The 27,621-nt window shown below is 38.7% G+C and overlaps 1 protein-coding gene across 1 annotated transcript in view; it reads left to right on the top strand.

The window, feature by feature from the left end:
- Nucleotides 1–27,621, top strand: part of LOC124606045 (agrin-like) — a 288,503-nt gene that overhangs the window by 151,480 nt on the left and 109,402 nt on the right. The window contains exons 13-14 of the mRNA XM_047138007.1: nucleotides 21,618–21,803; nucleotides 22,051–22,230. Coding sequence (XP_046993963.1) covers nucleotides 21,618–21,803; nucleotides 22,051–22,230 — 366 coding nt within the window. The remainder of the gene's footprint in view (nucleotides 1–21,617; nucleotides 21,804–22,050; nucleotides 22,231–27,621) is intronic.

Below are 27,621 nucleotides of genomic sequence, written 5' to 3'. Positions count from 1 at the left end.
TGCACCAGTCAAAACCGACAAAAACTGTAAATAGTGAGAAAGAAAAGCAGCATGAATGGACCAAAAGCAAAAATACTATAGCGAAGGACTCAAGTGTTTGTATTATGAAGTGCCCTGACAAAACCAACAGCGTTAATACAAATGAAAATTGTAAAAATAGCAATCAACCAGTGCCCCAAAAAATGTAACACAGTGATAACAAGAGACAGAACGTATTAATTCTTTCTGACGGTCATGGTCATCACTGTGCAAAAATTATGAACAGTTCTCAAAATCAAAAACACTACATCTCTTCTGTAATAAAACCTATTGCACAGTTAAAGGACGTGGTCTGTAACATAGACAGGAAGACGAAAGAATATACGAAAAATGACAGTGTCATCATTCTAGGTGGGACAAATGACATCCTAAAGAAATTTCAGGATTTCAAATGTGCCTTAACAGATTCTCTTCGTAAGACAATCCGCACAAAAGTTGTCTTGTGCACAATTCCGTACAGATATGATGTACCAAAACTGAACAACAGAATCTATGCTGCAAACGAATTCTCAATGAGGACAGCAAAAAATTATGAGCATGTAATGGTAGTGGACATCAATACATTCCTCAGTAGAAGCGATTATACAAAGCGTGGACTTCACTTGCGAATGGAAGGCAAAGAGAAATTATGTAGACATTTACAACTAGCAGTAAGTGACAATCTGCAAATACCGGCTCTAACATACATACAATGTGAAGACCTTTCAGCAAATATGACAGTGAAAACACAAGAAAAATCAGAAGTGGAAACGGACTTATCCAACTTGATAGTTATGAAAGATAAACGAGCAGGCGCAAAAAAGAACTGTACTATACCTTCATCACTCAAAGAAGACACAGCGAAACAAAACTACCATCGACTAAACCAGGCTGTGATACCGGCAAAAGCATCTAACCCAAAAAAAGCAGCAGAACCAAGTTCCACAACTGAAGATATTCAAGATACAACAAGAAGAACTGGGCCCTGGAAACCAGAAGCAGTACCTACAGAAGACCCACTAAGGACATCAGCAGATCCAGTCTCAAAAGTATCACCAAGGACATCTAATTTTACATGTATCAGTGAACACCTACAATCAACTACTAGCATCCCAGCAACAGGAGGAAGTTCAGCAATTCCAGTGAGAAGAAATGTAAGGCGACCATGTCATCTACCAGATTTTTTATTCCCAAAAAGCCTCAAGACCAAATTAGGATAACTAGTGCACCTATCAACACCACCTCCAGTGGCAGTCCTTGCAGCAAAAACAGAAACCACTTCAACATCGACCACACAAGTAAAATGACCAGAGAGATGGAGAACTGCCTCTTTTTCACCATCAGGACATTTTCTTATGACCAATGGAAAAAACCAACTCATGCTTCTAGATGAGAACGAAGATTTCTCACACAATTTAAATTCAGGAATAAAGGTAAGTGGTCAACCAAGTACAATCAGAACAAACCTAAAATCTCACCAGGTCACTCTTCTTCATCAGAATATACAGTCACTTAGGAATAAAGTAAGAGAGCCTGAAATCTTGCTATCAAGTGAACTCAGATACGTTAATATACTGTGCTTAACTGATCACTGGCTGAAAGAAAATGAGTTAAAGACAGTGAAAATAACGGATTATGTGTTAGCAGCACAGACTTGTAGATATAAGTTTACACGTGGAGGGAACTGCATATACATAAAGAAAGATATTGAATTCAATAACTTAGACAATGTTGAATCCTTGAACACTGAGAAAGATTTTGAAATATCAGGCATAGAAATTCCAGCATTCAAATTAATTGTAGTATGTTTATATAGATCTCCAGATACCCACCTAAAAAAATTCAGTACGCGGCTTGATACTTTATTAAATAAAGTAGTAACAAATCGAAAAACAGTTCTTATATGTGGAGACCTAAATGTAGACTTTAGTAAGTGAAGCAATTCAAAATCTGAGCTGATGAACATATTAACAGACAATAATTTGGAGATTACAATCCACTCCCCTATATGTGAAACGAATCATTCTAGCACTACCATAGACCAAATAATAATAAGCTCCAAAACAAAATATAAATCAGTTGTAATAAAAGCTGGACTGGCAGACCATCATGCACAGGCTATAAGCTTTTGTGTAAACACTAATCCATCCTATAATTATATGAGGAAGACTACACACATGGGCAGAACTTTCAGTAATACTGCAGTACAAACATTCCAGAATTATCTCCAACAAGAATCATGGGAGATAGTGTATAGTACAGAAAATATTTCTTATAAATTTCGGACATTCATGAATATTTTTAAGTATTATTTTGATCTTGCTTTTCCATTGAAAGCCAGAACAGTGCAAACCACTAAAAGCAACAAGTGGATTACTAATGGTATAAGGAAATCTTGTGCTAAAAAACGGTACCATAACAATATTGCAAGAAGCTACAACACAACTCAGGAGTTTGATAGTTACTTTAAAAAATATAAATCTATCTTAAATAAAATAATAAAGGAGGCAAAGAAACGAGACAATGACAAATTCATCGAAGATGCTTCAAACAGAAACAAAACAATCTGGCAAGTTGTAAAAAAAGAAACCAAATCTTACAATAGTAGAGTTAATAATATAGTATTAAAGGCTGGCTTGGAAAACATTAATAACCCACAGGAAGTAGCTAATATGTTTAATAACTATTTTATAAATGTAACAGAGAAACTACTACAACAGACTGCTAATAGAAAACAGCATACAGAAACAGGGAAAAAAGTCTCAAGCAGATCAATGTTTCTGTACCCAACAAATGTAGAAGAAGTACAGGTTACAATAAAAAGTCTCAAAATGAAACACTCTGCAGCTGTAGATGATATACCTGATTTCATTATAAAGAAGTGTGGGGACTTGATTACTGAGCCCTTAACCCACCTATGTAACCTATCTTTTGCTACAGGAACTTTTCCTTCATGTTTGAAAATAGCAAAAGTAAAGCCATTATACAAGAAAGGAAACAAAGATGATGTTTCCAACTACAGACCATTGACACTTCTGTCTGTTTTCTCAAAAATATTAAAAAGACTTTTCAATAAGAGTCTAACAGAGTTCTTAGAGGTAAATGGCATTCTGTCAGAATCTCAATGTGGATTTAGAGCAAACCACTCAACCGAATCTGCACTTCACTCCTTTCAATTAGAGGCACTGATAGCATTAGACAACAAAAAACTTACCATGGGCATATTTTTAGATTTGTCAAAGGCATTTGACACCATAAATCATGACAAATTGCTACATAAGCTAGAAAATCTTGGCATTAGGAGAACAGCTAGCAACTGGCTCAGCTCTTATCTTAAAAACAGGGAACAATATGTTGAAATAGATCAAGAAAGGGACAATGTCATTAGGAAATATAATTCCAAGCTACTGACTGTTAAATATGGATTGCCACAAGGATCAGTAATGGGTCCTGTTATGTTCTTACTCTATGTAAATGACCTAAACATAAGCAATGACAGCAGTAAAATATTTCAATTTGCTGATGATACAAGTGTTCTAATTACAGGAAACTCAGAAGAAACTCTTGTAAAAAACATAAAAGAAACCACCGACAGGCTAACATGTTACTTTGATGACAATAACTTAATAATAAACACTGAAAAAACTGTAGCTATGGATATACACAAAGCACAAACAAAAAAATCTGATATCACCCAATCTACAGCTATCCGGACAGACAATTGCCAAAACAGCCTGTACCAAATTTCTTGGACTTCATCTACAAGACAACTTCAAATGGAAAGCATATATTGAGCAAATGAACAAAAAATTAAGTGCTTCTTGTTTTGTGCTGCGTACATTAAAAAATTGTACCAGCTACAACACCCTTCAGTGTGTATATTATGCAGTGGTACACTCTCACCTCCGGTATGGGATTATGTTCTGGGGAAATTCTGGAGATGTCATCAAAACATTCAAAATTCAAAAAAAAAAAAAATTATAAAAATAATGGAAGGGGTAGATAATCGCAAATCATGTAGACCATTGTTTCAAAAAAGGATGATCCTGCCACTTCCTTGCATATATATACTTGAAAATATAATGTATTTAAAGTAACTTACGTACAAAAAGACCACTAATCGCACAATACACAGCTAAAATGCAGGACAAAAATTGGATGTACATGTTCAAAGCGCCAACCCAAAGTTATTTCAAAACAGCCTTATCCATCCTAGTATCAAACTATACAATGCCTTACCAGATACCATTAAACACATACAAAACATTGGCCACTTCAAATCTAAACTGAAGTCGTACTTAGTTGATCACTGCTTTTACACAGTAAATGAATACCTACAAAACTAATTTTTTTTTTTTTTTTTTGTTTACCCAATGTAGTCTCATTCAGAAGAACATTTGTATTTTATCTCTCTGTATATAATGCAACAACATTTATTTAAGTACTCATCATTAATTGATATATTAATGTGTGTTATTGTATACAAAGTTATATTATATGTAAAACTGTTAATACTAACAAAAAAATCCAAATATCTCTTGCACATTGTGCAGCTGTAGATGAAAATGGATCAATAAATCAAAATCAAATCAATGTTTGGGAAGAACTCAGCTATAGACTTGATGTGTGCAATGTGACAAATGATGCTCACATTGAACATTTACAAGGTTTTTGGTAAAACTGTCTGAGTTGCTCTTTCATTTTACATATCATTTTTAACTGTAAGTTTAATATAATGAGTATTATAAAGTGTTAAAACCCTGATATTCATTTATAATCACCCTGTATACAGACCTTAGGGTTTCAGAATTAAGATATGGTGATAATCTTTTTAATACCTATAGACGGGGTGTTATTTTTTTACAGACATAATCAGCTTGTTGCTTCCATAAAAGTCGATCATCTATGCATGAACCCAATAATTTACAGTCTGTACAGATTTTCGATAGAATTTCGCCTATCATGGTATTTTGTCCATTTGGACCACTTGGTTTAAAATATTAGTTTTTTCTTGGTTTAAAATATTAGTTTTTTCTATTTTTACTTTTAGGTTGTCTCTTTCAAAGTGAGCCCTTGCCTTTTCACTAAAGCTATGTATCTCTTCAACTTGGCTGGGTTCACTGTCTGCATAGCAGACACCATATGTATTGTCTGCATACATAGTGATCAATTGCGTACTATCAAAAGAACTTGGGAAATCATTTACATAGCATATGAATAGAATTGGACCTAAAATGGAGCCCTGAGGAACACTAAAATGTCTATTTCTTATACTTGACCTTGTCCTCTCCAGTATTTCTCCATTAGAGTATATAATCTCCTTGCTCTGCTGTCTACCCGTTAAATATGTTTCTAGCAATTGCGTGAGTTTTCCAGTGACACCACTCTTCACAGTTTTTGATAAGAGCACATCATGATGCACTCTATCAAAAGCCCTTGAGATGTCCAGGAATACTCCTGCTGCTTGGGATTTTCCATCTATTTTTTCAAGTGCATGATGGACAAATTGTACTGATGCTGATGTGGTACTTCGACCTCTTCTGAAACCATGCTGGAAATCACTTAATTTGTAAGCATTGTTATAATATTCCAGGATTTTTTTAATATCATTTTCTCTATCAGTCTGCTGAAAATTAATATTAGGGCAATGGGTATGTAGCTCTGTACATCCTTTATTTTCCCCTTTTTGTGTATTGATTTAACTACAGTCAGTTTCAACTCATCAGGGAACTCACCATCTTCAAAAACACAGTTTATTAGATGAACTAGTGGTTTCATTAATTTATGTTTGCATTTATTCAATAGGTATCGAGAAATTTCATCTAATTCTGCTGATGTTTTTGTTTCTGAGTCTGCAGAATATCATATGTGCTTACTGCGGGTAGTGTGCTGTGTTCTGTATATCCTGTTTCATAGAGACATCATTTTCCACAGTATCTGCGAATTTATTATTAAAAATATTTGCTGACTAGAAAGGGATCAGAGATATCATCCTTATTCACAGTTAATTGTACATTATTAATAGGTTTATTTTACACATTTGCTGGTTGATGATAACTGGTTTTAAGCCCGCCGGTACTTGGGTGTTGCATGGTGGTACTGTTTGTGTTGTCTTCTTTGTCCATATTAGTCAATAATCTATCTTAAGGAATGCTTGATTTTGATTCACTGTCAGTGACTACACTCACAGCTAAGTTGCTTTTTTCCTGTGGTTGAAAACAACTGTGTCGTTCTTTGTTTCTCATGTCCTTTTTCTTCCCATGTGGTTTGATGCAGCTCGTCATGATATCACAGTCTACAGTTGAAATCACTTCAAAAGGGTTTTCGTGCACAAAGATTGTGTCACAGGCCTCAATTACTCCAATATATAGATAATATTTATTGTTTCAAAAGGAAAATTCACTTGAGAAAACTGTACAATTATGAGATAAAATTGCTATTCAGTACTTGACTTCAGGGCACAAAGATTTTAGAACTGCTCATAGACATATATAAAAGTACATGAAACAGTTCTAGCTTTCAGAACTATAATTTCCTTCCATGAGAAGAAAAAAGGGATAGGTTGTGGAAGATTAAAAAGGGAGGACACATCACTGAGACACCAGACTCTGTTGTGAGGGTGCGGCGAGAAAGGAATAGATATTCTGTGTTCTTTACTTGTGTGTGTGTGTGTGTGTGTGTGTGTGTGTGTGTGTGTGTGTGTGTGTGTGTCTCAGCAGTACTAAAATTTTCACTTTTTTTGTCACTGTAGTCATGTTCTGAAATCACAAGACACATCTAATGCGACTAATGATTTTGACAACAACATTTTAAGGTACTCTGTGTTTGAAATGTATATGAACTGTGAGTATTCAACATGACATAAACTTTTTACAATGGTACATGGGAAAATTCACTTCAGAGGTAGTACTTCATCAATACAAAGTGTTTTGTAAAAAAAAATGTTGGGTTTACGTACTTTAAAAGTAATGATGGAAGAAAATTTTAGCAGCAAGAAGTGGTGTAGTTGTGGCAGAAGCTATATGTCTGAGGTAGCTGCACAAAATTAGGGAAAAGATAGTTCAAAGTTGTTACCTTGATGAACTATGGGTGAATCAGAATGATTTGATGAAAATGTGCTTAAAAATGAGTGGTGATACTGGCAAGTTTTTTGGTTCCCTTAGGAAAAGTTCACAGAGAACTAGGAATTCTATACACTAGCTCTTCCCCTGATTTTCTTTCTGGGAGCAAATTTGTATTCAGGTGTAAGAAAAACAGAATGACTGCTATTTGGAAATGAATGCTGTCACTTCCAAGAACTGGATCATCGTAATGGACAATGATATTACAGTCTTAAAACTGCAACCCAGACCTGCTTGTAATACTAATGCAGAAAGTCAGTGTCCAAAGCAGAATCATTATCTGAATAACAGCAATATGTGATTGACTGCAACTCATACGATGTGCTATACTAGACTGGGTCAGCAGCTGCCTGCATTGCCCGGTTCCTGTTGTGAAGAAAATAGTTCTTGGAGATTCACTGTGACTGTCAATTTGTAATCAGAAAATGTTTAAAGAAAAACTGCATGAAGTAAATTAATATTGCATAAACCCCGAGAACCCCTTTTACTTCCGGAAACTTCAAAAGCAAGCCTATGTATGAGAAGTTTCCCAATCCTGTTAAAATTGTGATGATAAAATTCTTTGATAGTACAAACAGTAAAACACTCTGAAGCTAATTTGATAAATAAGGACACAGTATACTGTAATTTTGCTTACCCAGATAAACTTGCATATAGACATGAATGGATGGAAATATGATGTTAAGTGGCATGTAAACAAAGATTGCGTACTTTGACAGTTGTCAAGTTCAGGGTACCAATACACTAACTTGCACCAGTGGTGAGTAAGCTACTTCTCTGTAATTGGTCGGTGTAAATAACTTTAATGGCAGATGCCTCAACTTATACATCTGGCCACATTTCACTGTACAACACACAAATTCTCCTGCCTAAACTACTGTATATACACATCAAAGCACACACTTCCAAAACACACATACAATGCATGCAACGACTAGTACAAATACACTGAAACGCTAAAACAAATAAATTATGGCAATAACTACTGTTAGTGGCGGGGTCAGCAATCACTGAAGGTTACCAGTCTTTATGATACACACTACTATACTTTTATTTACTGGGTGAAACATTAAGAGATAGTCTGTTACAACGCAGAAAGAAATTAAATTGGTTACAGTTGTGAGTTCTCGAAGAGAGATATGGTTTTGAGTCTTATCTGTTCTAGTTTGGCGTGATATGGTGAAGGCGGTAGAAGCAGTTAGAAGTTGCTGATACGAATCCTGTAAGTTCATCCATTTGCTTCCCTGGCAGTAATATATTCTCTTTTCCTTACACAGCACTTCAAGGTTGTATTATTTCAATTGCAACTTTCACACACGATACTTTGGCACAGTCCATACATCATGTTTAAATTAACATTCCATTTGCTATAATTTACCTACTGCAAAGTTAGACAGTTCACCTACTGTTAATATACATGGTTCACGATAACACTGTTCCCGCGAAAACAGTCATTTATGTAGCAACACAGTTCACAGTTTCCACATTGGCGGTTAGTGTTTTAGCATATGTCACATGTCATAGTCAAGAACATGAACAATATTAAATTTGCAGTTTATGTAATGCAGTTCAATTCTAAACCAGCAACAATACTGTCTATTCACGAGTGCATTGTCACTACCACAAAAATTGTTCTGCAAAAACCAACAGCGTTCGCATAATTCACCAGCCATTTAGAATGCCCATCATGGAGTCAAATTTCAAACGTGTCTAACACACGAAAGTCCAATATTCATATTGCATTAAAAGCACACCCTTACTACACACAATACTTGCTTTTGTACCGGCACGCTCACGCACCATCTGCGGCTGTCTGCCACACTGTTCGACCCAACAATTATCGATACCTCTCTCACTCCACAGTTCTTACAACACTTCTGCCTATTGCATTACGTTTCACACAATACATTTAACAAAACTATCTGAATGATCATCAGAAAAAAAATCCAAGTCTTTACATAAGGAACTCATATAGGAAAGAGCAAACTAAACATAGTCGCACTTCATGTTCTACACTATATAACCAAATAAAAATATTCTACATCATTAGACATTTAAGAAAAGGCCATAAAAATACATTTCTTTATTACTCATGGTATCACACTGTGAGAGTGGATAGACCACATGACATTCGACATACGACTCTGGCAGCAATCATCGATTGCAAGATGCATCACATTGGAGCTGTAATTGATATCCACCATTGGCAAGAAAACTGACACATAGGGCCAAAAATGTCCAGGCTTATGCTGCTGCTGCTGGCAAGGAGGTTGGGAGTGAGAGGAGTGGCAAAATTCTCTGCCAACAACAGATAGAGCTGCATGGTTGTGGGGCCATCCAACTGAGATGATCCAACAAGGGACTAAGACAATAGTGGAGATGGTAGCATGCCAAAGGCAATGGGTTGTGCCAGTATGACAAGGGTGATTGGAGATAGGGAAAAGGGAACAGTTCTGTCCCCATGGGTTTCCACGCCATTGTCCACTAACCAAACTGCCACAGGAATGTGGGTGGTGTGATGGAAGGGCAGTAGGCATGGCTGGTTCAGATGTTCAAATTTGTGTGAATTCCTAAGGGACCAAACTGCTGAGGTCATCAGTCCCTAGATTTACACACTACGTAAACTAACTTATGCTAAGAACAACACACACACCCACGCCCGAGGAAGGACGGACAGGAGCACTTCCTGCAACTGTGGTCAGGGTCAGAACGGGTTGCACTGGTGAGTCAGAAGATCACCTCTGGCCATGGCGTCAAACAGCTGACAACCCCTGTGTCCTACGATGAACACTTGGGCCCACTCTGAATGCTGGCCAAAGGTGTGTGACCAGACACAGGTGACCTATGTGTAGGCAGGCACACTGTACAGAATGCAGGAGGTCTAACAGGGAGCAATGCCAGTGCCCACACAGTGTTTTGCCTGGACTGATCCCATTGATGGGAGTGGACTGATAGATGGCAAGAAAGCTGTGGAGGGCTTCCTTGGTGAACAATGTAGGCAAGGCCTTCCACTTCTGAGGTTTAAAAGTGCTGACCATCTGCTCAGCCTCTGCATTGGAGACAGGGTGAAATGGTGTGGTGGTCAAGTGTTCGATACTGTTACGGTGAAAGAAGACCTGGAACTGCAACAATGAAAGTTGATGGCCATTTTCCAACACCAGAGTACATGTCAGAATTGTTGAGAGGGCATGAATGGTAGCAGAGCAGGGAAGTTTGAAAGGATGTCCTCCACCAGCAGCCACATAGCTCCCTAAAACAACCTGGCAAAATCAACATGGACCCTCTGCCATGGTTGGTCAGGGTGGAGTCATGGTGAGAAATGTTGTACATTGGCCACCTGACTGAGGGAGCAGGCACAACAGGAGCAGCACACACATTCAGTGTTGGCATCATAGCCAGAGCTGTAGATATGCCACTTGTCCAGTGCCTTCATGTGCATCATCCCCCAGTGAGAAGCATGAAGAGGCTGGAGGGTGTGAGGTCAGTGTGTGGGCAGAATAGTGAATTGGCACTCAGATTTCTCTGTGGTCCAATGTTAAGGTTCCCCTATGGGGTTGAGCAGCAAATGCAATTCGAAATAACTGAGCGAGACCATGTTGGTGTGACAGGAAAATGCTCTGGCCACCCCTTCTGTACATCAGACAGAACTATCCACTATCCCTGCTTGCCCCAGGCCCAGCAGTCTGCTGTTCAATGCTGGCAGCTGTGTCCAGAATGCCTGCTTCAATGATCAGGACTGAACTGGAGTTTTTTGCTTTGTGTGAAGCACATCACAACACCAAGGAGGGTAGTTGCTTCTGACCTGTTTCTGAAATTACAAAAACGATCACTTGATGCTGAGGGGGGGAGTAGAAAAATTGGCATACTCAAGTCTCTTAAGAGAAACTGGTGATATGGATACCCATGAACTCAGCTGAGACTTAAAGCCAAAAAAAGATGGTGACAAGCCAGAATCAATGGTTGACCACTGGTCATTGTGGTGAATTTCTTTTGTGAAAGCATACTGAGCTTCAAAAGCAACCTTAAAAGATTTAGCAATTTTAAGCACTTTACTGAGACTAAGGTCAGATGTGGTCAAAGCTTTTACCGTAAAGCCCCCCCCCCCCCCCCCCCCTCCGCCTCAAAGGCAAGGCACTCAATCACATTCCAAATCAATGATTCTGCGTATGAAACTTTACTGCCCTGAAATGTGCAACTCTCTGCAAGTTGTCAGCGTATGCTGTGTAAGACTATCCATGTTGTTTATGACAATGATTAAACTTTAGTTTAGCTGCAACAAGGTGTGTCTGATGACCATAGAATTCAGTTAACAAAGGACAGAGTTCATTGAAAGACAGATCACTAGGAATCAAGAGTGGTAATAACTATTGAATCAGTTTATAAAAACAGCTTCTGGGAGTATACGTAATCCATTGACCAATTCATATAGTATAACAGGTGTTTATATACAATGTTAAACTACTGAAATATAAAACTGAATAATAAATCCAATAGTACTCTGTAGCTATATTTATGTAAGTCAATTAGACACTTATACAACTGATTTCGCAACTTTTAAGGTGCATCCTCTGGTTCATAACTGTACAGAAAATTTTTATAAATTAATACTCTGATAATGGGAAAGATGAAGTTATCTGAGGTAAGTTAAAGCACTGAGTGAATAGAGTTAAACAAGGAAGACAAAATTGTAAGGGTTGTTTCAAAAATAAGGTTCCCACATTTTTTTTAGACACAAAGAATTTTTTATTCGAAAAATCAAATACACCATTGGAAATGTTGATCTTTAAGCTTTTTTCCACATAGTTCCCATATTTTCTATGCATTTTTTCTGTCGAGTAATCCACTTTTGCATTCACACCTCAAAAGAAGTCTACCACCAACCCGTTGAGAAACTTGGAAACTTCATCTTGCAATTCCTCGTCTGTCTGGAATCGTAGACCGCCTAGGTGCTCCTTCAATTTCAGAAACAGATGGAAATTGCTGAGTGCCAAATCGAGGCTGTAAGGGGGGTGGTCAATGACATCCCAGCCAAATTTGTCGATTAACTCCTTCATTTGTTGCGACACATGTGGACGGGCATTGTCATGGTGCAGCCTTATGCCTTTGCTGAGTTTTCTCTTATGACAATTTTGTATTGCCCGTCTGAGCCTTTTCAGGGTCTCGCAATAACCTGTTGAGTTTATGGTGGTCCCTCTAGGCATAAAATCAATGAGCAGTACACCACTCCAGTCCCAAAACACCAATGCCATGATTTTTCCCGCTGACAGCTGCTGCTTAAACTGGTGGCGATCCGGTGTGTTTCCATTAGCACGATTGTTGTTTTGTTTCCAGAGTAATGTAATGGCACCATGATTCATCTCCCGTAACAATAGGATCAAAGAAGTCTTCCTTATTCTCGTCGCATTCACTCCAGAACTTCCGAGCACAGTCGACGTGCTGCTGTTTGTGGACTTCTGAAAGCATATGCGGCACCCAGCGTGCGCACAACTTGTGGTAGCCTAGCTTTTCATTCAATATCCTGTCAATTGAAGCTTGAGAAGCCTCAGGAATTTGAGCAGCCAGTTGCCAGATGGTGATTCGCCGATCTTTGAGCAGGATTTGCTCAACTTTTGCCACAACTTCATCTGAGATTGACAGCCTCCCGCTTCGTTGTTCATCGTGGACGTCCATATGGTCGTTGGAAAACTCCCTACACCATTTTCGGATGTGTTGAATGCTTATACACGTTTCCCCATACACTTCACTCAATTGCCGATGAATTTCTACAGGTGGTAACTTTCTTGCGTGCAAAAATTGGATGACCGCACGAATTTCATGCCTGGCAATGATGGGCTCCATTGCTTATGGCTGTCAGGCTGGTACTGACCATTGTAGAGCCATACTGGTTGTTGGAATTGGTGGTGGGGGATCCAGTAAACATGGTGGTGTTGCCAGATTTCGCATTGCATGATGCACGGTAGGGGTACAGATTTGGGAACCTTACTTTTGAAACAACCCTCATATTCATCTAGTTAGGAAACTACGTGTGGATCACACATGCTTCACAAAGAATGGGCCTTTACATATTTAATAAATATGATTTGTGATTTCATACCAGAAGATGGAAAATATGTCGTATGGTATAGAGACCTATTACAGAATGCCACAGAGTAACAATTGGCATGTCAAGACAAAGTTCTCATCCTTCTTCAACTGATAAAAACCATCATCACTAATGAATGTCCAGTGAGTAAAAGTGGATAAATGGAATTAGGAATCAAACTGATCCTTGACTAAAAAACAGTTCAGCAGTAACTAAAATGAAAAAGGAATGGGTACATACCCATGCAATGTTGAATTGCCAAAAATGAGACTGATCTGTGTAAAAATCACGTTACTTGATATAGGCCCACTGGAATATATTTCAATCAGCAAAGTGATGACAGTTCTTTTTCATGCTGGGATCTAGCTGTCCTGCTGAGGCATACAGTGTAACTGATCTTCACTGTTGTAATGTGTGATGGTAAATGTTTGGCTGCTTACCAAGATTTGGTTATTATTATCTGTATATTTATTTTCTAGTAAAGTAATTATTTTCATCAGTAACAAAAATGTTAAACAGACTAATTTCTTTGTATATGCATTAACACATTAGGTTTTTGTGTGAAATCTATGGAAGAGGTGGCTTAGAGTTCCTGTCATAATGAAAAGGGAAATGGCAGACAATTGCAGAAATAAATTGTATGTGTAATGCTTGTGAGGAAGGGCAAACTCACAAGAAAACATAAATCAAGAGGGACATGAGTGTTGAAAAATAAACAGAGTAAGAATGAAATGATGAATGTGTTCATTTTCATTTACACACTGCCAATTCTTTTGAGATTAACCTTTCTCTCTGGCTGCAAACTGCTAACAGCTCACTGTTAATACCCAGGAATTTGATTGATCACTGTTAGCCAATAATTGCTTCCACATTCTTCCTTTGAAATTGTCTATTTCATTTTACAAGTCAACAGAAACTTGTCGCCTCCTCCAGCTGTACACCTCACCCTCCTTCAACATTTCTCATATATTTTCATCTCTCTTCTTCTTCCCTTTTGTGTGTTACAGTCTCTGCAGGAACATGGAAGCACCTCTATTCATATTCATCCTAATCACATGTCCAGCAAACCTTGCCCTTTTCAGTCTAATTGCCGGCTTATATTGTCCTCATACCCCAGTATAGTTCTTCTCTAGATCTTTACAATCTAGTACTTTCCTCTCTTTGTATATCCATTGATTGGTGCATACAGTACCACATTCCTCACTGCTGCCTTGTAATGTTTGATCTTGTGTCTGTAGATATATTATTTTTGTTGTATTTATCTCTTGTCATACAGAAAACTGACCTCATCATCTTTATCCTATCAACTATTCCCTCATTGTTCCTCTTTCTTCCTCTTATATATTCACCCAGAAATTTAAAATTGTCCACCAGTTGCATGCCTTCTGGTGTTCTTCAATCCCCAGTTGTATTCCGTGCCTTGCCTTGTTGCAGGTGATTCTCAGTCCCACCTTCCAGGCTACCTTTGATTGTCAAGTTGTGACTTTGCATCTTCTTTTGCCTCATGCACTGTTGCTATGCCATCAGCAAAAGCTAGGGAGTCCACTTGAACCCTATTGGCCTTTTCATAACCCAAATTCATAATCAGGTTTATACTACAGTAAGAGAATCCCAGTCTGTTACATTGCACAGTATACAGTGGCTAAACTTTCCATACACTAGTGTGAACCAGGTGCATTTTATTTACATTACTGATATTTTTTAAGTTCATCCTCAATCTGACATTCTGTCACAATGTCAACAGATTTGCCATTAATAAATTCCTCATTACAACTTCTTCCTCCATTTCCACAATTTTTACATTCTCAGTATCTTTTTGCATTTTTATAATCCAGCTCATTAATATTATCATTACAAAACTACTACTTCTTCTGACTTGGCCTAAAAAGAATTAACAGTAACTAATATCTGCTTATCACATTGGTTTTCAATTTCCCTCTCCTTGGATGCACTATCATTAGTACAAGATGCTGTTTCAGAGTCCATACTTTTATTTGAATTTTCTGATATATCCTCAAAACAAATTTCGTGGAATCTAGTTTACTAACTGATTCACAATTAATTACATTTTTTATTAGAATGAAATTTTTACTTTGTATCATAGTGTGTGCTGATATGAAATTTCCTGGCAGATTAAAACTATGTGCCAGACTGAGAGTCAAACTTGGGACCTTTGCCTTTTGGGCGGGCAAGCGCTCTACTGACTGAGCCACCCAAGCGGAACTCGTGAGCCCTCCTTGCAGCTTTACTTCCATCAGACCTCATCTCCTACCTTCCAAACTTCAAAGACGCTCTCCTGCAAACTTTGCTGGACTATCACTCCTGGAAGAAAGAGTATTATAGAAACATGGCTTAGTCACAGCCAAGGGGATGTTTCCAGAATGAAATTTAAAAAGCATCACTCATGTGAAGTGAAATTCAACTTGCCCTTTTCTCAAAAGATGTACTGCAAACTGTGGATGATGGACAACAGGGAGATTCCATATTTCTAAAGTTCCAAAACGTATCTGACGCTGGACATCACTGCAGACTGTTAATGAAGGTATGAGCATACAGAACAAGATCCCAAATATGAGTGTGGCTTGAAGAAAACTTAAGTAACAAAACACTGTAGTTGTTCTTGGCGGCGAATGTTTATTTCAGTTTACTGGAAGAATTTTAGAAAAGTGTGGTTCATCTGTGAAGGAGGCAGCATCATGTAGGATACTAGTGCGAGGTATTCTTGAGTACTTCTTAGGCGCTTGGGATCTGCACCAGATCGTATTAAAAGAAGACATTGAAGCAGTTCAGAAGTGGGCTGCTAGTTTTGTTATCAGTAGGGTCAAACAATGTGCAATCATTAATGAGATGCTTTAAGAACTCAAATGGGAATCCCCAGAGGGAAGGTGGTTCTTTTTTTTTTTTTTTTTTTGAGGGGGGGGGGGGGATGCTGTTGAGAAAATTTTGAGAACTGGCATTTGAAGCTGACTTTAGAATGATCCTATTCTGCCAGCATACATGTCACATAAGGACTATGAAGATAGGATACAAGACATTATGGCTCACTCAAAGGCATATAAACAATCATTTTTCCCTCACTCCATCTGCAAATGGAACAGGAAAGGAACTGTCTAGTAGTGGTACAAGGTACCTTCTGCTACACACCATACAGTGGTATGTGGAGTATGTAATGTACATGTAGATGCATAAATTTTCAATTTGCAGCAAACTGTGCACTGATATGAAACTTCCTGGCAGCTTAAAACTTTATTCCAGACTAAGACTCAAATACAGGACCTTTGCCTTTCACAGGCAAGTACTCTACCAACTAAGGTACCCAAGCATGACTCATGACCTGTTCTCAGAGCTTTACTTCTGCCATTCCTTGTCTCTTACCTTCCAAACTTCAGTGAAGCTCTCCAGCAATGTTCACAGTAAAGCTGTGAGTATTTGTCATGAGTTGTGCTTGGGTAGCTCAGTCAATAGAGCACTTGCCTGCCAAAGGCAAAGGTCCAGAGTTTTAGTCTCAGTCTGGCACACAGTTGTAATATGTCAGGAAGTTCCATATTAGTGCACACTCCACTGCAAAGTGAAAATTTCATTCTGGAAACATCCCCCAGGCTGTGGCTAAGCCATATCCCTGCAGTTTCCTCTTTCTTCCAAAAGTGGTATTGCTGCAAGGCTCACAGAAGAGTTTCTTTGAAGTTTGGAAGGAAGGAGGTGAGGTGAGGTACTGATGTGTGACAGCAAGTAAAAACTCATAAAAAAACTGAAATTGGTATCTGTGTACAAAGTATTCGAGCTCTTTTCTGAAATGCAACGGCCACAAATTATATGTTCAAAACAAGCATTTTTGAGAGCTCATCCTTTGTGCTCATCCAGAGAAAAAGCAAAAATTGATGATGAGTATATTGAATTAAACCAAAAACATACAGCAGCTAAGTGGTTAAACTGTAAGCATAAATGTGGACATGTGCTTAATGATATACTTTGTCACCATTGCTGTTATTGTTTAATGCTTTTCTTACGAGCCGCACTTCATATGCTCACCACTGTTAAAGTATTATTTTAGGCTTGATGAGAGAAACACAGATGTGAAAAAATGAGTTTACTTCCCCAGTTGATGTAACAAGATTATTAGAAGTTGGCTCAGTGAATTTCTGTGCACTGTGTTAAATGTAAATTTGAAAGAAAGCTCAGGTGCTACAGTTTCACTTCATGCCCTGTATCACTGCTGCCAATCTTTACAGTCAAGAGTGTGTGGTGTGTGCGGTGCAGAGTATATACATGAGTAGTGTATATAGTTGTTGCAACTGTATCTTGTCAGATTTGAACATGAAAGCCTTTAGCATGTGCTATTACGAAACCCTTTTTCTATTTCCATCTGACATCTCTGTCATAGGACATCATCTGCATAAAAAGTATATTTTCAGCACTTCAGAAAGTTCTTTCACCCATACGTGCACTCCCATCACTGAAGGGCCACTCCTTCTCTCCATACATGCAGTAGGTCAGCTCATTCTAGTTGGTGTGGTGTGGTGGCTGCGCTGGCAATTGGATAACTTAACAAGCCGCCAACCAATCAGAGTTCACTAGCCAGAAATGGGCAACGTTTCCTCAGTTATGATCAAGCATGTTCTTCGAGACTCAGTGTTTGAATTTAAAAGGTTGTCTATTGATATAGTACCTTGGAAATACATGCAAAAAGATGAGACTGAGTTATAAGTGGAACAAGAAAAGGTGGTGGCCAGGCACCTTCATCTTGTATTGGCTCATTCCGGAATGCTTCATGTCGACTGTCTTGTTTTTCCAGTACCATTGCAACCTGGCAGTAGTTGTATCAAACTGCACAGTGAAGCTAAATGTTGGAAGTTGTGTTGGCAACACCGATCATGGATTACATCACTCTCCTCTCTCACATCTCCCCTCTCCACAATGACCTAAAATATTCCCTAAACTCCACCACCACCCATGGTGTGAACCATCTGTCCTTTGCACCATTTATAACTCATTCAGTAAAATCAAATGTCAATAGGATGAAAACGGGACAAAGTCAAGTGAGAAGTCAAGTAAGAACTTAGAGTCAAGGTGAACCTTACTAGGAAGAAATTTAAAACTGGTGAATTTTTAGCTAAAGTCAAGTGAGACATTGAGCAAGAACTTAGAATCAAGGTAAACTTTATGAGGAAGAAATGTAAAATTGGGGAATTTTTAGCATTGATCTTACAGATTTTTCACAGGGGCTACTAATTTATGGTGTAGAGTCACAAACAATGTAAAATCAGAGAATGTAAAATCAAAGTTTCACTGTATACATCTTCTAATTTATTCTTTCACAATTTTTCATACTCATCAATTCCCTTTTGCTGGTAAATTCATATCCAGTCTTTGACATTACAGTGCAGTATGAAATACAACAATTATCTGAGTCATGACTGCACTGCACATGAACTGCGCTGACACATTGCAACTCTATAACACAGCTAACTGATTCTAAGTGCTTTGGCCTGACACTGGCCCGTATATAGAAAAGTAATAATTCTTGTTGCCATATACATTATTTATTTTAGAAATTTTATAGTAAAAATAAGGCATACTTACTTGTATTTTTTGTCAGAAAATTATTTTTTCTGATTCCAGTATACATCCACCAGGCAAATAACTGTAGCAATATATTTTGTATCAGTTCAGATATCAAGCCAGTGTTTAAACACACCCACCCAACCAACCACACACACACACACACACACACACACACACACACACACACACACACACACACACACACACCTACCTGTGCGCCTAGATCGTACTGGCTAGACATACGATGCTGGGATTGCATTTTGGCAGGTGGACTGGAATAGGATGGGGATTGTCTCATGAGGATGGGTAGAGGAAGGGAGAGGCAAGAGACAGGAAGAGGGATTGGATGTGAATAACTAGGAGCTAAGAGGGAGGCAGTATGTTTGCTGGCTTGGAATATGGGATGGAGGAGTTGTTGATGAATGGGCTCGGCACGTGATGCACAGATACCAGAGCCAGTGATTTTAGTGCATGTTGAAGTCGATCTGTAGGCAGGGATTGATAGGGGATGACAGGACAGTGGGAAGGGAAACTGTTGGATGGAGGGTTCGGGGATGGTGGGTTTACAGAGACTGAGGTCAGGAGGGTTATAAGATTGAAAGATATGTTGCAAGGATGACTCCCATCTACATAGCTCGGAGAAGCTGATAGTGGAGGGAAGGATCCAGATGACACAAGCTATGAAGCAGCTGTTGAAATCAAGCATGTTGTGCCAGTGGCTGGTCAACTCTGTTCTCTGCCACACTTTGACAGTGGCTATTCATTCTGGTGGATAGCTGATATAAAACTGTGAAGTGGTTGCAGCAGAGTTGGTATATGACGTGGCTGCTTTCACAGGTGGCCCTGCCTTGATGGGATCAGATAACCAGTGACAGGACTGGAGTGGGAAGTGCTGAGTGGATGGATTGTCTTGCACCTGGGTCTTCCACAGGGACATGGTCCCTGTTGCACACACCAAAAAATCACTATTTTACAGCCTGGTCACCCATGGACCATGTATCTGCAGCCATGAGAACTCCATTGTCACATATGCTGAAGGTCTCAGGAGGGTCTTAACAGACAGGCACTCTTCTACAAATCTACTCCACAAACAGTTATATTCTCTCACCCCTAATCCTCCTATGAGCCCCACAAATCAGCTACAAAGGAATGCCCCCTTGTCACCCAGTATCACCCAGGACTGGAACAACTGAACCAAATCTTTCACCAGGGCTATGATTATTATGATCATGCCTGGAAATGAGGGACATCCCATCCACAGACCTTCCCAAACCTCCTAATGTGGTATTCCAATCACCCACCCAACTTATGCACAATCTTGGCCCAGCCCCCTGCCACTCTCCAGCTCAGCACCTTGCCACAGGTATCATATCCCTGTGGAAGACCCAGGTGAAAGACCTTGAACAGGTTGCTTCCAATCAATGACACTTTCTACCCTAGTCATGTCACAGTTTAGTCTTATCCTATCATAAGCAGCTATGTCATGCATCAACTCTGTTGCAATCCGTGCACAGTTTTTTATGTCAGTATGACAACCAACCAGCTGTCCACCAGAATGAATGGCCACTGCCAAAGTGTGTGGCAAGAACAAAATTGACCAGTAAGTGCCACAACATGCAGCTGAGTGCAAAATGCTTGGCTTCAGTGGCTGTTTCACAACCAGGTCCATCTGGATCCTTCCCTCTGTTACCTGCTTTTCTGTACTATACAGATGCGAGGTATGCTTGCAATACATTGTTCACTCCTGCAACCCTTCTGGCCTCAGTCTCTGAAAACCTTGTGTCCCCATACCCTCCACAGAGCAGTTTCCCATTTCTCCGTCCAGTAACCAGGCATCACATGCCGAGCCTGTACACCTACCGCACCATTCTCCCACATTCTTAACCATCAAAATGCTGCCTCCCTCTGAGCTGCTAGCTACCCATCCCCAACCACTCTTTGTGCATCCTGTGTCTTATTTCCTCTACCCACCCCACTTGATACGACCCCACACCACCCTAATCCACTTTCTGAAATGGAATCCCAGCATTGTGCATCCACTGGCATAATTTATGGCCACAAGTGTGTGTGTGTGTGTGTGTGTGTGTGTGTGTGTGTTGGTGTTGGTGTACATGCACTTTGTATGTGTATTTGTACTCTAGCTTGACAAAGGATTGCCGGCCGCTGTGGCCAAGTGGTTCTAAGCGCGTCAGTCCGGAACCGCGCTGCTGCTGCGGTTGCAGGTCCGAATCCTGCCTCGGGCATAGGTGTGTGTGATGTCGTTAGGTTAGTTAGGTTTAAGTAGTTCTAAGTCTAGGGGACTGATGACCTCAGATGTTAAGCCCCATAGTGGTTACAGTCATTTGAACCATTTTGACAAATGATTTGTTCCAAAAACTAGCAAGTTTTCTTTTTCTTTTGAGTGTGCCTGTCAACGACTCAACACTCCTGCTGTTGATTGAGTGGTCTCCTTTACTCCTAAATTATTTATGTTAGTTATCAATTTGTTATTTGACCTATATTTTATTATATATTCTTGGTAACTGTAATTTAGCATATTTATTTCATAATGGTTTCATTATCATCTCTGTGTAGTCAAATTTCAGATTTATGGGTATATGTGTTTGTTTCATCTGAAAACAAATGTGTTGCTGTACAACCAGTAGTGCAGATGCACTGTCTGGTAGAAGTTGCCAATGAAACCCCAATTTAGCAGTTAAATACATTTGTGAAGAATACTTTTGATTAATCAGTTTGTAACAGTAATGATTTATTGCAAATAAGAACTTATTGGTATTCTATGAGTAACTGCAATCTAAGATAAAATGTATAAGAAATGTAATTTTCCTTTTCAGAAGTGCTTGTTCCTGGAACAGAACGTCCAATAAGAAGATCAACTACTTATCAGTACACAGAGGCTCTTGATGTTAACCTTCCCATCTTTAAGTTTACAAGGCATCTGTTGGTCCCAGTAGCACCAGATGACAGATACTTTTATCATTCTGGCAATTTGCATCAAGAAGGATCTGACAATAACAGTGGTAAGATATAGAGAACATTTTATGTCTTGGTAGGATTGTTATTTTAATTCTGTATATGCCAGTTAAAATTTTATGATTTTAATGTGGTAAATTCTTGTAAATTAAAAGATATTCTGTAGCTTAAAAATTCAATAATTGACAGTGTTATCTTTCTAACAAAAATATGAAAGTTAAGCATGCAGATATGTATACAATACTTGCAGGAAATATTTACAAAAGTGATTTAATTTGGTTTTAACTTTTGCAGATATTTCATTTGAAGCTGTACTTCAACCTACACCTGCAACTGTTCAGTTAATTATTGCTGCAATTGGAGAAAGATGTGGTACTAATTCATCGTGCACCATTCCTAAGAGCCACTGTATTTCTGGCCAGTGCATGTGCAGTGATGGCTATTTCGAAGCACCAGACAGGCAAGGCTGCATTGGTAAATTAATTTCAGTTGTAATCACAAGTCTGTGATTTGTTAAGTACCATTACTAATGGGAAAAATACTTACACTTCAGCTGTTATTAAAATTGTTATTAAGTTTAGTCTTAGCTTATACTAGAAACTTTTTGTTAGTTACTCACTGGCTGTAATCGGTCCGCCACAACAATGGATTGCATGTAACAGTAAACCTGTATCCAGTATGGGATGAACTCTCATGTACTCTTCAGTGGGTATTGTAAGATATGGGGATATAGTGAAGAAAAAATAATAACAAAAGAATGTCAACATATTAAAATATTTAATCAACTTTCAGATCTAAGAAAATTTGTAGGGGTTGAAAAATCAGCCAACCAGTTACAAAACAAAGATTTATTAGCACTTTACCTAGGTTTTCATACTTCTAAAAATATCTTCTGCAGAAGGAGTGGTCCTTGTTACATCACATGATGGAACATTAGATTAGATGAAGCCGAGAGGCCCTTGTCATATATAACATTGACAAAATAAGAATTATCCTAAGCCATGGCTTTACATAGCAGCCAGATCACATGTATCATACTTTAGAATGAATGCTCACTAGTAAATTCCTGCAGGTAGAGACTCTGGCATGACGTACACGTAACTTATGAAAATATTTTATCCTATGACTCCTGTTACACTTTATGTTGACAAGAGCCTCTAACTGTGGGCATTTACTAGTGAGCATTCATTCAAAAGTACGACGTATGTAATCTGGAATGAGATTTTCACTCTGCAGCGGAGTGTGCGCTGATATGAAACTTCCTGGCAGATTAAAACTGTGACCCAACCGAGACTCGAACTCGGGACCTTTGCCTTTCGCGGGCAAGGGTTCTACCATCTGAGCTACCGAAGCACGACTCACGCCCGGTACTCACAGCTTTACTTCTGCCAGTACCTCGTCTCCTACCTTCCAAACTTTACAGAAGCTCTTCTGCGAACCTTGCAGAACTAGCACTCCTGAAAGAAAGGATATTGCGGAGACATGGCTTAGCCACAGCCTGGGGGATGTTTCCAGAATGAGATTTTCACTCTGCAGCGGAGTGTGCGCTGATATGAAACTTCCTGGCAGATTAAAACTGTGTGCCCGACCGAGACTCGAACTCGGGACCTTTGCCTTTCGCAGGCAAAGGCAAAGGTCCCGAGTTCGAGTCTCGGTCGGGCACACAGTTTTAATCTGCCAGGAAGTTTCATATCAGCGCACACTCCGCTGCAGAGTGAAAATCTCATTCTGGAAACATCCCCCAGGCTGTGGCTAAGCCATGTCTCCGCAATATCCTTTCTTTCAGGAGTGCTAGTTCTGCAAGGTTCGCAGAAGAGCTTCTGTAAAGTTTGGAAGGTAGGAGACGAGGTACTGGCAGAAGTAAAGCTGTGAGTACCGGGCGTGAGTCGTGCTTCGGTAGCTCAGATGGTAGAGCCTTGCCCGCGAAAGGCAAAGGTCCCGAGTTCGAGTCTCGGTCAGGCACACAGTTTTAATCTGCCAGGAAGTTTCGTATGTAATCCGGCTTCTATATAAAGCCATTGCTTAGGATAATTCTTGTTTTGTCAATGTCTTATAAGACAAGAGCCGCTCGGCTTCATCTAATCCAACATTCCATCATGTGATGTGACAAGGCCCACTCCTTCAGAAGAAGATACTTTAGAAATATCTAAACCTAGGTCAAGGGCTAATAAACATTTATTTTGCAACTGGATGACTGATCTTTCAACCTCTTCAGATTTACACAGTTGCTGTTTTGCAGCCATGTTTAAGATTTCTAAGAAAATTTGTAACAGAAGCTAACTGTCTTCTTCCCACATCCCAAAAGAGGAGTGAAGTGAGCAGGAATCGTGAAAAATGTAGTTTTTGCGATTAACAAAGCATAATTCACCCAGAAAAAGGAAATGATAGGAAAGGAGCAAAAGAAAGGTCCAATTTTGCAGGTGCTGGAAGGAAGTGAAAATCACTCCAAAACTGAGTGAGAAATGATACCAGTTGTAGGAAAGGATTAAGAAATAACTAACAGTTGTGTGTGTGTGTGTGTGTGTGTGTGTGTGTGTGTGTGTGTGTGTGTGTGTGTGGAGGGGGGGGGGGGGGGTGCATGCAGGCCAGTTTCTGCCCTCTTGGCTGTTAGTCAATAGACACCAGTCTTTTATCATGAGTGGACCTTTGTTAAAATTCAAGTAATTTTTGCAATTCAGTGGTTACATTCTAACATTAAATCTAAGTATTTATACATATGAACTTGAAATTATTTTTTGATTTTTCATTTGTTGAGTCTAATTGAAATGTTCAAATATCTTCTTATGCTTATATCACTTAAACACATTTAACTACTAACTTTCTGTGAGTTTTGTAATCTATACTTTTCTCCAAGAACTATCTTATTCCACATGTCGTAACCTGAAATTTTGTCTGTGCACTTAACAAACTTCCTACATGACATAGATTGAATTGATGCATCTTCATAACCTCAGTTCTCACCACAAAGCACAGACACACATATTATTTAAATCAGTAGAGAATAAAAATCAGAAAATTCTTTCTGTATTAAGCTATTGTTGTAACAAATGCTGCATGTGTGTAAACACATTGGCATACAAAACAGGGAGGTGAAGCAGAGCCAGGCGGAATCCAGGTGCCAGAACATGACTGTTGATCTTGTATATGTTGGTCTTGCATATGTTATTTTAGATGGTTTTCCATGGGTCATGACAAATGTAGACCTGGGTCCATTTCCTAATAGAAACTGCAACACTCAAAGAGTTAAAATACAAATAGACACTGTATACAGTTCCAGGATTCATAGACATATGTTGCACATGAATTTCCTCCATTACAGTGGCTGGTATTTGTGAGAGCAGTAAGAGCACCTTGTTACAGAATTAAAATTAAAATAGCAGTCAAGTCAAGAATGAACAACTGCTCATCACTGGTAGACAATCACTGAGGATAAAGAAGCAGTTTAGTTCCAGTCACTGAAGTGAAATAAAGTCATATCTTCTTAACTCTTCAGGCTTTCCCGGCAAGATCTTGACATGTGGAATAATCGGGTCTACTGCTGGCAGTAGACCCGATTATTCCACATATCATATCTTCTTCTTTCTTTGTTTGTCTTAGTGTATTTGTCATATGACAGGTTTCAACTGGAGAGGCTCCATTGCATCCTGCTCTAAGCATTTTCCTCCATCTGTATATATGTTCAATCTCTTCTGGTGTCATCAAACTTTTCAATTCTCTTCCTACATCTTCCTTTCATTCCTTCCACATTTCCATCTATAATTCTTTGTTGCAGACAATTCCTGCACCATATGTATCCCAGCCAAAATTTTTTGCTCGTTCTGGTCACTTCCACTTACCTTCTTTCTTTTCCTGTTTTCTTCATTACTTCTTCATTTTTAAGCCTTTCAGTCCATGTATCCTTAAGCATGCTTCTCTGCAGCCACATTTCAAAACTTTCAGGATATTTTTCTTCTTTCTTTTTAACTGCCCATGATTCCACTGCTGTATTACACTACACTCAGACGTAACAGCTAGCAAATCATTTCCTCAGCTACATTGGAATTCTTCTAGACGTTGGTGATCACTTCACCTTTTCAAGTTCTATCTTTCCCATCTATATCCTTCCTATTTCTCCTGTACAGCTTCCATTCCATGTCGTTAAATTCCATAAGCATAGAAAGGATTTTACTTGTATTTTTTTCCATCTGGGTATAAGTTACATCACTTTTGTCTTCCCTATATTTATCTTCATTCCATACTCCTTGCCCTTTCTTGCAATACTCATCAACATCTCCTCTAGCTGCTCTTCTGATTGTGCCAGCACTGCTCAGTTATCCACATATTTTATAGTTTTTGTCCTTCCTCCTCCAATTTCAATGCTTCTTGCACCCTGTTTTTTTCCTTACCTGTCAGTTCTTCTCCATATATGTTGAATAGCTTTGATAGAGTGAGCATCCATGCCTTACACCTCTTCCAATGCACATCTCTTCCATCTCCTCATTCCCTACTCTAGTTGTCACTTTTTGTTTTGTATACAGATCCTTTATGAATTTCTAGCTTTTCAGTCTGAACCCACATCTTTTAAAATTCTCAGCAGAATTCTCCAGTTAACTATATCGAAAGCACGTCCTTGTTCATTTCTATCATTCTTCCTCCAACAATTTATAGCATCTCTTGTCTCTTTACCCTCTCTAAACCCAAACTGGACTTCCCCACTATTTTTTTTTTCAATATCTGTAGTATGACTCTTATTATAGGCATTGATAAAACTAATTGTCCTGTAGTCTTTGCATTATTTTGCATTTCATTTTTAGGTAAAGGTACTAGAATGGCCTTGTGTAGATCTTGAGGACAATTTCCTTTGTCATAAATTCTGTTCACTAACTCACAAGGAACCTGCCTAACCCAACATGTCAAAACCTGTCCTAAAATATGTTATGCAAGAAGAATACATGGAAAGGAACACACTGTCAAAATTATAATTGCTAAGACACACTGCAAGTATTCCTTTTTTTAAACGTTGAAAATTTATGAATTTATAGCTCAGCAGGTGGCCAAAGAAATGTACACCTCTACCGTAGCTGTAGCAGATAGCACAAGTGCAACACGACAGGTACATAGTCTTGGTTGACAGCACATTGGTAAATAGATAATAGGGCACCGTGCAGTCATGATTTGTAAACTGAATTTCAGTTTCTCTGACAGTTGTTCACAGTTGTTACTCACTCAAATTTGCAGCTTATTTAATATCAATACTAATTAACAGTTTCCTTTGAGGCATTACTAATTGTTAACAATGGAGATAAAACTGAAGTAATTTTTTTTGTGTTTTCTGCATACGTTGTTGCCAGTAGCATCTGTCTTTTTGCACTTTCCAGAGTTTCACAATAATGTCAAATCCAGTTACTGTTCTCAATCTTGAAAACAAGAAATATAAGGAATCAAAATATGAATAATACTCAATTTAAATTGCTTACTTCTCGTGAAGACCTACATATCTGTTATTTATTAATTACTTTCTTGGACAGTCATTTGAATGGTTTCAGTATTTCATTAGAAATTGTGGAAATATTAGAAGAAACAGGAAATAACCCTGATGATTCCATGAACTGTTATTCCAACAATGGTTTTTGTACTCATTAAAGCCCAAAACAAAAATACAGTACCTTCCTAGCCCAAAGAAAACATGCACATTTATAATGTTCAGTGACAAAGAAAAAGCTGTAAATGTTTTGATTAAATGAAGGTAGGAGAAACACTTACATATAAGTGGTGTGCAAAGCTGGGTTTGCTTCATAAAATTTGAACATGAATTGTATAAATGAAAGGTGGATTCACACAACGTACGAAATATGCACCAAAGTGAAACTTGCAAAAGTGTGAAAG

This window comes from Schistocerca americana, chromosome 3, assembly GCF_021461395.2.
Source record: "Schistocerca americana isolate TAMUIC-IGC-003095 chromosome 3, iqSchAmer2.1, whole genome shotgun sequence".
NCBI classification, from domain to species: domain Eukaryota; kingdom Metazoa; phylum Arthropoda; class Insecta; order Orthoptera; family Acrididae; genus Schistocerca; species Schistocerca americana.
The sequence above is the reverse complement of the archived record's forward strand: the minus strand, read 5'-3'. Positions and strand labels throughout refer to the sequence as shown.